At 40.5% G+C, this 12,630-nt stretch overlaps 1 protein-coding gene across 1 annotated transcript in view; it reads left to right on the top strand.

Moving 5' to 3' along the window:
* TRPM6 (transient receptor potential cation channel subfamily M member 6) overlaps positions 1–12,630 on the top strand; it is a 170,721-nt gene that overhangs the window by 65,743 nt on the left and 92,348 nt on the right. Inside the window, exons 6-9 of the mRNA XM_030293715.1 lie at positions 282–406; positions 4,252–4,423; positions 10,274–10,442; positions 11,556–11,679. Of these exons, the coding sequence (XP_030149575.1) occupies positions 282–406; positions 4,252–4,423; positions 10,274–10,442; positions 11,556–11,679 (590 nt within the window). The remainder of the gene's footprint in view (positions 1–281; positions 407–4,251; positions 4,424–10,273; positions 10,443–11,555; positions 11,680–12,630) is intronic.

Raw genomic sequence — 12,630 nt, 5'->3', positions numbered from 1 at the left:
TGAGGTTGTAAGCAAAACTTACCAAAGGGAGAGGAGAATTATTCAGGTAAAGAGGTCAGTGATAGGAGAAAGAGGTGTTAAGAGAGAGTAGAGGAAGCCAAGATATCAGAAATTAATTCCACTGCGCCACAACTTTCCCTACGAATGTCCTTTTGTATATTCCCTACGAATGTCCTTTTGTATATTCCCTACGAATATCTGCCATTTGTCTCTTTCTTGCAGTCACAGTGTTTTGCATGATTTGTGCATAAAAGTTTGACTTTTAAACTGATTGTTCATAGGTGTGTCCAAACATGTTGGGGACGCCCTGAAAGCCCATTCCTTCCGGTCCTTGAGAAAAATCTGGACAGTTGGAATCCCTCCTTGGGGTGTCATTGAGAACCAGAGAGATCTTATTGGAAAAGATGTAAGTAGACAACCCATTCACAACAGAAGGGGATGAACGTGTATCCAATTGCCAACTTAGCACCACCTGGATATCTAAACGCCATCTCAAATGTAATATACCTCAAACCAACTTTGGTCTTCCTACTTGCCCCATCTTAGAAAGTAATGATCCCATCCTTACACTTGTTCAAGCCAAAAGCCTTAGACTAATCCTAGAATGATCTCTGTCTCACAACTCAACCTAATCCATCAGTAAATTATCTCAGCTTCACTTTTTCCTTCCTTCCTTCTTTCTTTCTTTTCTTTCTTTCTTTCTTTCTCTCTCACTCTCTCTCTCTGTCTCTCTCTCTCTCTCTCTCTTTCTTTCTACAGAAAGAGAGAGAGAGTGCCTGCGCATGTGAGCAGGGGAGGGGCAGAGGGAAAGGCAGAGAGAATCTTAAGCAGGCTCTGTGCTCAGCGCAGAGCCAGAAATGGGGCTTGATCTCAGAACCCTGGGATCATGATGTGAGCTCAAATCAAGTCAGACACTCAACTGAATGAGCCACCCAGGCACCCACCCCCCTTTTTTAGCTTTAGTTAAATATAGAAATATATCCAGAATCTGACCTCTTCTGTTACCTCTACTGTTACCGAGCAGGCCCCTTTCCTGTCTCCTGGATGACTGTAGTAATAGCTTTCCCTTCTCTCATCCTTGTCTCTCACTGCAATCTAATCTCAACACAGTAACCAGGATGATGCTTCCAAAATACAACTCAGATTGTGCCACTTCTCTGTGAAAAACACTTCAGTGGCTCCTATCTGGTTCAGAGTAATAGCCGAGTTTCTTGCACAGGCGTGCGTGTGATAACATTCATGACGTGAACCTGCTCTTTCCTTATCTTGTACTACTCTCTGCTTTATCCTGTGTATTGGTTCTTTGATCCCATCTGTTTTTCTAAAGGGAAGGAACTTGTCTAAGTCTGTTTATGAGTAGTGTATATTTCTGATAAAAGTCTCAGGTATTACAAAAGATAGGAAAAGGAAAGATAACCGCTATTAACATTTTGGGGTGTATCATTCCAGAATTTTTACTACGTATGTGTACATATGCATAATAAGAAACAGTTTGTATGAAAAAAAGTAGTAACAGAAACCCACTGATATGAATCTGGTATTTAGCTTAATTATTTAACATAGCTACTTCTCTATGTAAATTAATATAGACATGTATATGGTTTATCTTAACTTTCATTTTGGAAAATGTCAAACATACTAAGGAGTAGAGTTGTGAAAATAATGAACTCCTATGTCCCTATCTCCCAGCTTCAACAGTTATGAGCCCAGAGCCAATTTTGTTTCATCTATTCCTTATCCACTCCCCACTCCAATATTTTAAAGCAAATTCCAGATATCAAATAACATCATTGGTAAATATTTTACCAGTATTTCTAATTAACCAATTAATTTACCAATAATTTGGTATTTCTAAGTACCAAAAAGTAGGCATTCTAAAATACATGGACAATTAAAAATATATATAACCACATTACCATTTTCATACCTAAAAAAATTAATAGTTAATTTCTGAATATCAACAACTAGCCAGTCCACGTTCAACATTATGATTGTGTCATATTTTTTAGTTGTTTGATTTCATCATCCAGATAAGTTCCCTACAATGTGATGGGTTGATATGTCTCCTGAGTCACTTATTTTCAGTCGTTTTTAATCTATGGATTTTCCCTCCATCTCTTTTTTTTGGGGGAGGGGAGTGCAATTTGTTTGTTAAAGAAACTGGGTCACGGGATGCCTGGGTGGCTCAGTCGGGTAAGCATCCGACTCTTGGCTTCATCTTAGGTTATGATCTCACAGTTCGTGAAATCAGGCCCTGAGTTGGGCCCTGTGCTGAAAGTGTGGAGCCTGCTTGGGATTCTCTCTCTCTCTCTCTCTCTCTCTCTCTCTCTCTGTCTCTGTCCCTCCCATGCATGCTCTGTCTCTCAAAATAAATAAATAAACTTAAAAATAAAAAAAGAAACTAGGTCATTTGTCCTAAAGAGTTTCCCATAGTTTGGATTTTGCAAATTTAGCCTGTTATAGTAGGGTTTAGCCTATTTCTCTGTCTTGTCTCTTCTTTAAGTTGGTAGTTTGATCCAAAGGTATGATTAGATACAAGTTCTTTTTGTGCAAGTTTATGCCATAAGAGATGTGTCTGTCCTTCCCCCTCATAACATATGATTGTTTTTCTTTTTATAATGTCATTGACTAGATTCATGACCTCAACAGAGTTGCAAATACTGATATGAAATCATTGTGTTCTTTATTTATTAGCTTAAACACTCTATAAAGGAAACATTTTCTCATCAGCCATTTGGTTTACTTTGTGGTAATGTTGTATGGGAAAGGACATAATGTTTGATTCTCTCTTTATTTTCCAGCTTTCAAAGCAATGAATTGGTTATCTACCATTCTCCAAGGTGAACAATGAGATTTTTTTTTTGAAACATATCAAATATGTTTCAAGTCATTATTCCATCTAGTTATTACTCTTAATTATGCTCAACTCATCCCGTTTTGGCCAGTGGAAACTTTTCAAGTTATCTCTTGAGTCCTTTTAACACAATTCTAGTTGTTTTTCCTTGCTTCCTTGTGTTTTACTCTGGAAAAAACAAAAAACAAAAAACAAAAAACTGTTCCAGGCTAATTGTGTATATTGTTTTACTCCTAGAGAAATGGCTGGTTGCTTTTAGTGGGAAATTACAGTAAAAGACCGCATTCTAGGGGTAAAAGGTGCATTCTGATTTTTCATGCCTAATAATGCTCTACTGTACTGTAGTACTTTAATAGTACTATAATTTAACCATTCTTCTATTATCCATTTTGTTTTGCTTTTATAAAAAATGATATTAATGTTATGATAAGATACTTTAGATGTATTAAATCTATTAGTTATTTTCTTCTTGATTTCTGTCATCTGTATCACTGTTAGGAATTATAAAGATAACTTTTAAAGTTAAAATGTGTATTGTTTTTTAGGTAACTTTTAAAGACTAATGTTGGTAAAATTTATAGTGTTTTTTACCTCATTGTTTCTTTTAAGCCTCACAGCAACCCTCTGGTGTAAGAATTATCATTCTTCCTTAGACGTGAGGCAAGTAAGCCTGAGAAAGGAGGCAGGAGTTACCCAGAGTTAAAGTTAGGAAGTAGAAGAGTCTGGGCCCTCTTACTCCAAATAGTGTGCTTTTCGTCTCTAAAAACAAATGAGAATTGGAGTGGCTTAAGGAAGAATCCACAAATATTGATAAAGATCGAGATGTTTTATATTGAGTGGATGGATCTCCATTTGGTTGGTTGGCTGTCACTCTTCATTTCAATACTAGAAAAAAAAAAGCAGTGTCGAAATATTATTTTGGAATAGATCTATTGAAAGGCATATTTTCTGGATAGCAGTGTAGTCTGTATATTACTGTATGTCCTTGAACTCTTTTATTACAATCTGAGACAAGGTAAGTACAGAAATTAAAAATAAATATTTAGAACCATTTTTAGCAATGTGGTAGTGCTGTGACACCTAAGTATATGGCCGGTGGACTCATCTTTCTGAGCACAGTGCGTGCAAGGGTTGTTGAACTGGTGTCCTTGTGTTGTGAGTCTCATGTAGTATGAGCCGCATACTGGTTACACATAGTAGGACCACATAGCAATCCATAAAAAATGGGAGATTAAAAAAAAAGTTGGTTCTTCACTGCGGATAGCCTGAGATACACCTCTCTAGGTAGCAAGTGGCACTTATTAGCCTTGGCAGGAACTGCATGGTGCATGGGCAGCCCTTTGGAGCAGTTGAGCCCAGGGAAGGACCTCGGACTCTAACCCTCTCTTGTCTTCCAGGTGGTGTGCCTGTACCAGACTCTGGGCAACCCCCTCAGCAAGCTCACCACACTCAACAGCATGCACTCCCACTTCATCTTGTCCGATGATGGGACTGTGGGCAAGTATGGAAATGAGATGAATCTCAGGAGGAACCTGGAAAAGTACCTCTCTCTACAGAAAATACATAGCCGTGAGTACCACAGAGGCTCAGCCACCAGGGCCTGGCTGGGGCGCTGCTATGGAGAAAGGCACTCCTTTGTCATCCATATGGAGTGGAGAGGTCCAAGCTGGTCTCTGCCTAAATTAACACGAGTGAACCCACAGCCAGAAGAAAGCAGGATGTGAGGTGGTGTGGACTTGTGGATGGCAGGAGAGGGGAAGAAATCTTGGAGACAGCATAGTCAGGAGAGGACTGGAACAGTGGAGACTTTAGCAGAGCCTCCAGCATACTGTAGGGTTGGGTAGGTGGAGGATGGTTGGGTAGTGGGAGTATTGTTACCAGAATGGGAATGACTAAAGAGCAGTAACTAGACTTGGCTGAGAAGAGTGGGGGTATGAATTTGATCATCAGGGAGGATGGCATTTCATATGTGGTGATGTCCCCTAGACAGGGAAGGGTTAAAAGCAAACAGAGCTTTTAGAAATAGGGACCTTTGCATATTTTGGCTATTGTTGATAGTGCTGCTATAAACATTGGGGTGCATGTGCCCCTTCGAATCAGCATTTTTGTATCCTTTGGATAAATACTGAGTAGATCCCAAATGTCCATTGACTGATGAATGGATAAAGAAGATGTGGTATATACACACACACACACACACACACACACACACACACACACACAATGGGATATTACTCAGTGATCAAAAGCATGGAATCTTGCCATTTGCAACAACAACGTGGATGGAACTAGAGTGTATTATGCTAAGTGAAGTAAGTCGATCAGAGAAAGATAAATAAATACCATATGATTTCACTCATATGTGGAATTTAAGAAACTAAACAGATGAATATAGGGAAAGGGAAGGAAAAATAAGATACCAACAGAGAGGGAGGCAAACCATAAGAGATTCTTAAATACACAGAACAAACTGAGGGTTGCTGGTAGGGTGTTGGATGGGGGGGATGGGCTAAATGGGTGATGGGCATTAAGGAGAGCACTTGTTGGGATGAGCACTGGGTGATATATGGAAGTTATGAAGCACTGAGTTCTACTCCTGAAACCATAATTATACGATATGTTAACTAACTTGGATTTAAATAAAATTTTTAAAAATGGGTGTAACAAGTAAATAACAATGATTGGGACCTTTGAAGGTATCAGTGTTGTGTCATGCTTCCAGGGACGCTTTGAGATGGCCATTTTGGTAGTGTTTAAAAACAAAATTCAACTGAGTAAATGTAAAGATCTTATTGGCCTTATTCAGTGATTCATCGGTTGGACAGCATCCCATCTAGCAGGTAGAAAGGAATTCCAAGGAGCTGGACAGAATGGAAGACTTTTATAGGCAAAAGTTGGTGTGGCAAGGGAGTTATTCTAACAAGGATGGATTGTTCTGGGCAAGGTCACTTTCCTTTGGGGGAAGGTGGGGTGGGCCTGGGGGTCCTACCAGGCCAATTACCTCCCTAGGGCCAACTATGTAATTCCAGAATGACTGGTTAAAGGTTACATTCCTGGGAGAGGCTGCAACTGCAATTAGGTATTAAATCTTCATTTGTTGATTTGGAGCTTAGCACAAGGGACTCCATTTTGGGCCTGTTGTCTCTTTTTTAATAGTATCTATAGGAAGGAGAAGAAAGGAAAGGGTCAGAATCAGCAAACATCCTTGGGTGGAGAGGTTGAAAGGTAGGTGCTGCCTGGAGAAATGGAGACTTTTCATCCAAGGCAGCAGAAAGTGGGCCTCTGTCTCTTTCCATGAGTTGAATCTTTCACAAAATACTCTCACCCTTGAGGAAGAAGACCAGAGAGCAAAGGCTCTTGGGAGGCTCAAGTCCTCTTCAACCTTCGACTTTTGGCTGGAAACGCTAACTGTCCTTCCAAAGTTCTGTCATCTACTGTCTGTGACCTTGGCTGATGGAGTTTACATCTGTTAAACTGTTTTCTTTTCTTTTTTTTTAGTCAATTTATTTTGAGAGAGAGAGAAAGAGAGAGCGAGCATGAGTAGGGGAGGGGCAGAGAGAGGGAGAGCGAGAATACCAAGCAGGCTCCGTGCTGTCTTGCGGAACCTGATGCAGGGCTTAATCTCACAACCCTGAGATCATGACCGGAGCTGAAATCATGAGTTGGATACTTAGCCATTTGAGCCACCCATGTGCCCCTAAACTGTTTTCTTAATATAAAAGGGAAGGAACTGTCTACCTCTACCTTTTGTTGTGAGAATTGAGATAATGTATGTTTGATGTGCCTAGAATAGTGTTGGCTGTATAGTATGCCCTTAATAAATGTCTGTTTCTTCCTTTCCTTTTATTCCTCTTTGATACAGGTAATCTCCTTGTTGGGGTGGGGTTCTGTGTGGGAGGGACGCTGGGAACTGTTGCCAGTCACTTTGTGCTTAGTGTGAATGAAACTTGGAGGCTCATTTAAGTCAGGAAGTGGGGAGAGAGGGTCAGGTCCTCTGCAGAGTAGATGTGGGTGGGGGGAAAGAAGACCCATAGAGGAGATGACAGGTCAGAGACTGGCCCTGAAGAAGAGTTCCTGCAGGGAGGGTTCCTTCTGGGGTCACAAATATCAATTCCCTGAAATGTCCTGTTGCCTCTCTTGATCTATGCTCACCGTAGAAATTGCTCAGGGGGTTCCTACAGCATCATAATGTGTGCTCCAGGAGAGCAAAGTCTTGTCTTTCTTATTCTGATCCATTTGTGGATGAATGCATACAACCTGAAGCTTACATATGGGGTCAAGGAACATTTCTGTTTTCAAAGGTCTTGAAACTTAGGATTTATTTGGAGAGTTTCACTGCATATAGAGAAAGAATGTGGAGTCCATTTCATTGGATTGGTAACATTTATTATTCTAAGGGAAACCAATATGAAGGAGCAAAAACAGTAAGCCACCTACACACACACACACATACACACACGCACACACACACACACACACACACTCACAGGAAAGGAAGGAAGGAGAGAAGGAAGGAAGAAGAGAGAAGAAGGGGAAGAAAAAGGATTAATGAAGGAAGGAAGGGAGGGAGGGAGGAAGACAAAAAATCAAAGTCTCCAACAGACCCAAAATTCTTATGTATCAAAGCTGATTTTCATACCCATCATGTTCACTACTTCCTACCATATTTGTATTGCTTAAAAAGAGATTTATTTGGATGGAATAATACTTACATATTTTGCTGATTTCTTTTATTTCTTTTCAGCTGGACTTCTTAGAGTCCCCGGCAAACCCTTGATCCTGGCCAAGAGTACTTACAAAAAATCCAAAAAATAAAAAACAAAAAACCAAAAAAACCTGACATCATAAAGTTGCTCTAGGAATTCCTGGATTCAGCCATTTGAAACGTGGCCAGTGTCAGTTCCTAAGCCTCCGAGGATAGAAAGCATAGGATCAGATGGCTTTGTGTCTCTTCATAGTCCAACTCTCAATGGAATAGCATGCTTTCCTGGAATGTCCATTCCAGGAGCTTTTAATTTGGAGGCATGGTATTGTATTCTTGCCTAACTCTGGGATCCAAGAATAGAGGCAGCTCTCTAGTGAGATTTCTCAGCAAGAACATGACAATTTTTTTCTTTTTTTAACAAGTTTAATTAGCATCAGTGAGATCCTTTTGGTAGGAAGCAATCATAAATATTTTTATTTTTGTGGGAAATAGTTATTGCTTCAAGAAAGATATACCCAGTAGAAATTGAATTCCCTCTTTCCCCTTGTTGATTTTTTTCCTGATGATAAAAGTACTATATATTCTCATATTCAGATAAAGCAAAGAGAGCACATGAGAAAAGGAAGGGTTTTCCATATTCTCACAATAAAAACCTCACCATTGTCAACTTTATCATATATATACTTTTAGAAATATTCTACACACACACCCAGAACAACATTTTTTAAACAAACACTAGATTCATATAATATACATGCTTTTCAACTTGGATGCATTTCTACATCAATAAGGATAGCTTAGGGGCACCTGGGTGGCTCAGTTGGTTAAGCATCTGACTTCGGCTCAGGTCATGATCTCACTGTCTGTGAGTTCGAGCCCCACATTGGGCTCTGTGCAGACAGCTCAGAACCTGGACCCTGCTTCGGGTTCTGTGTCACCCTCTTTCTCTGCCCCTCCCCTGCTCGTGCTCTGTCTCTCTGTCTCTCTCAAAAATAAACATTAAAAGAAATTAGAATAGCTTAGCACATCTTTAATGGCTGCATCGTGTTTCATTATATAGGATATAAGAGATGCTCTCACAAAAGTTTTTTCCATAGATTTCAATAATTCATTATTAATGGTTCTTTATTTTTTTAATTTTACTCATGTTTATTTTGGAGAGAGAGGGCGAGAGAGAGAGAGAGAGAGAGAGAGAGAGAGAGAGAGAGAGAATGAGTGGGGGAGAGGCAGAGAGAGAGGGAGACACAGACTCTGAAGCAGGCTCCAGGCTCTGAGCTGTCAGCACAGAGCCCGGCGTGGGGCTCAAACTCATGAACTGTGAGATCATGACCTGAGCCAAAGTCAGACACTCAACAGACTGAGCCACCCAGGCGCCCCCATGATTAATGGTTCTTTTTCAACATTTCCCCAAATCCTCCCCTCCCTTCTTCATTAATAATAGTTTGATGTGTACCCTTCCAGAGTTTCTGGTCATATATATATGTAGAGATATATGGATATATACTTATACACATATATATCATACAAGCATATATATAATGCAAACATATATAAAATATATATTCATGTATGTGGTTTTAAAACTATAAAAAGGATTGTACTATATACATCATTCTGTAACTGTTTTTCACTTAATATCTTCTCAGAAAGAATGACTCCACTGTCTTTGTTTCTTTTTTTTTTTTTTTTTTTTTTTGGTCTTCCTTCCTTTAATAAAAAATAAAATAGTATATCCTAGTGATAAGAAATTTTAACAGTGGAATCCATTTAAAAAATAAAATATGTTGGGGGCGCCTGGGTGGCACAGTCGGTTAAGCGTCCGACTTCAGTCAGGTCACGATCTCGCGGTCCGTGAGTTCGAGCCCCGCGTCAGGCTCTGGGCTGATGGCTCGGAGCCTGGAGCCTGTTTCCGATTCTGTGTCTCCCTCTCTCTCTGCCCCTCCCCCGTTCATGCTCTGTCTCTCTCTGTCCCAAAAATAAATAAACATTAAAAAAAAATTAAAAAAAAAATATGTTGAAATATAAAAGTCTTTGAGAGTTACCCATCCCATCTTGTACTTAGAAATAATCATCATTAGAAGTTGATTGACCTGGCAAATTTTGATCTTTTTTGGAGGTGAGTGATAGATACATTAGGATCCATTATATTTCTGGTTTTTTTTCAAGATATGTTTGAAGTTTCCACAATGAGAAGTTGAAATTTCTTGAAGACTACTTAAAAAAATTATTTTTTAAATTAGGGGCGCCTGGGTGGCTCAGTTGGTTAAGCGTCTGACTTCAGTTCAGGTCATGATCTCATGGTTTGTGAGTTCGAGCCCTACATCAGGCTTGTTGCCAACAGTGAGGAACCTGATTGGGATTCTCTCTCTCTGCCCCTCCCTTGCTCTCTATGTCTCTTAAAATAAAAAAAAAACTTAAAAAGTTTTTTGTTTTTTGTTTTTTTTTTGTAATTAGTGAAAACCTTTAGGTACCTTTTTAACGGGGGAAAGCTTGAAGATGCTCTCACCACATTTAAGTGACTTTATTGACAGTCCAAGCTTCTGGCTTGGTCTTGAACTAAGCAAGCCTGGGTGAGTCCAGGAAGAAAGAGGGGTGAGTGTAAGTAAAAGGTTTATGTGGTAATTGAAAGACTGGTGTCGGGGAAAGCAAAACGGATGCCTGGCCAAGATAGGAGTTCTTTGTAACAGTTTGGTGTTGCCTGTCATCTGAAATAGGTTCAAGACAAGGCGTGCCCGTGGTGGGGCTGGTGGTGGAAGGAGGTCCCAATGTCATCCTCGCGGTGTGGGAGACTGTGAAAGACAAAGACCCGGTGGTGGTGTGTGAAGGCACAGGCAGGGCGGCCGACCTCCTGGCCTTCACCCACAAACATTTGGCAGACGAAGGGTGAGTTGCTGACTCCTCAGTTTTTAAGCCACGGTGACTGTTTATTCCTCCGTTTTAGTTCTTTAAGCTCTGCTTTTATGTGGGCCAGATATCCTTGGGGGCAGAGGCTGAGACTGGAATTAACTTTCCAGTGATTTTTTTGTGTATTAATTAATGCCCAAATGCTCTCCCCTGATGCAAGTTGCTCTTTTTTTAGCTGAAGAATGGTCCTGCCTTTATCAGGGGCTCTTGAACCCTGTCTGAACTTCAAGGGAAAAAGCATCCCGGCGGGGGTGGGGGTAGGGGGTGTTGTTGAGAGAGGAGACGCTCCTGCAGTTGGCCTTGATAGCTGAGAAAACCCTGTGGTGACTGAGGAGACCAGTGCTGGCCCCCCGATCACCTTCAGATTCGTTTGCCATTAGTAAAAATAGCAAGAATTGGGGGAAATCGGCATCCTGGCATTTATATAACATATGTTATATTTATTCGAGGCTTTAACTCTTTAGCCTTTTCAAATAAAAAGCTAGTTTTTCTCTAGCCATGCCTATATCCAGTGTGATTTTTCCAATTTCAAAAGCATAATATTTCTTCTGTGTAAGTAAATATAATGCCTATGAACTAAATGTTGGCCCCACCAGTTTACACAGTAAATGTGTATTCACTGCTTATGGTATAAATGCTCTGACGACCCTTTCCTTACACTCCCTCTCTCCCCTCAGCCCCTAGCCTCTACTTCTACACTTTGACCCTGTTCTTATTCTTTCCCGTGTGTCTCTTTCCTAAAGTTACCCTAAATGTGTGCTTCTTAAACCTTCTGGAGTGTCGGATTCTTTGAGATATGATGCCTGCAGTTTCTGGCGATGCACAGTCCCCTGGAAATCTGTCAGCTCAAGAACCTTGTCCTGGAGTGCATTCTTTCCAGGATCATGGCAGATCTGTTCACGCTCACTTTCAAATTCAGCCTCTCCAGGTGCCCTGCTTCCTTTTGTTTCCTCCTCATTTGCTCTCACAGCAGAAGCATCTACAGAAACCTTTTCAGTCGGATGGGACAGACAAGGGTTCCTGCACTGAAGTGTTTGGCTCGTTCTCTTCTCTGTGTTGTGCCAAGGCATTACCATTTCTCTCTCTTCCCAGGACCCTACGTCCTCAGGTGAAGGAGGAGATCATCTGCATGATTCAGAGCACTTTCAACTTTAGTCTAAAGCAGTCCAAGCACCTTTTTCAAATTCTCATGGAGTGTATGGTGCACAGGGATTCTGTGAGTATGATGAGTTGATAACTTTACCAACTTTAAAACTGGTAATTTGCATCATTTGTAATATTTGTTTCCAAAACTTTTATTTTTTTTATTGTTTATTTATTTTTGAGAGAGCGTGCATGTGTGTATGTGAGTGAACAGGTTGGGGAGGGGCAGAGAGAGAGAGAGGCAGAACGAATTTGAAGCAGGTTCCATGCTGTCAGCACACAGCACAGCCTGACTCGGGGCTCGAACCCACAAACCGTGAGATCATGACCTGAGCTGAAGTCGGATGGATGCTCATCTGATTGAGCCACCCAGGCACCCCTCCGCAACATTTAAAACTAAGGGTTTTTTTTTTTCTTTTTTTCAGATTTTATTTTAATATTTATTTTTTTAAGTAATCTCTACACTTAGTGTGGGGCTCAAACTCATGGCCCCAAAATCAAGAGTCACATGCTCTTCCAACTGAGCCAGCAAAGTGCCCCCAAAATAAGGAGTTTTTAATTTTACTTTGATTGTATAAAGATCTGGAGAACTTGACCCTTATTTGAGTCACCTTGGCTTTTTATTCCCTGCCCTCCCCACCTCCCTACAATGCTTCACATTTCAGACTGCACTTAGGAGAAAAACCAACATGTCAGTATTACGGAAGAGTGAGCACATTTAGTGATGATCACACATAAATATTTTCAGAGGGTAAAAGCATAGCTCCATGTGTTCTCTCCTGGCTTGGGTGACTGCATCATAACATCCTAGTAAATCATGTAGGAGATCTTTGGGGATGTACTGAACAATGGGAAATGTGGGAATTTACTCTGGGCCAGAAAATGGAGACCACAAACTATGGACTGTAAACATAATATAGACTCATGAAAAGATTTTCGTGTTTTAGGGTACTTTGATCAAGATTTTTATCAATGACTTAGACGATATAAAGCCAACAGGTATAGTAAACATGCAAATATGTCA

The sequence above is a fragment of the Lynx canadensis genome, chromosome D4, assembly GCF_007474595.2.
Source record: "Lynx canadensis isolate LIC74 chromosome D4, mLynCan4.pri.v2, whole genome shotgun sequence".
In the NCBI taxonomy this organism is placed as follows: Eukaryota; Metazoa; Chordata; class Mammalia; order Carnivora; family Felidae; genus Lynx; species Lynx canadensis.
This window is presented reverse-complemented; position numbering and strand designations above follow the sequence as displayed.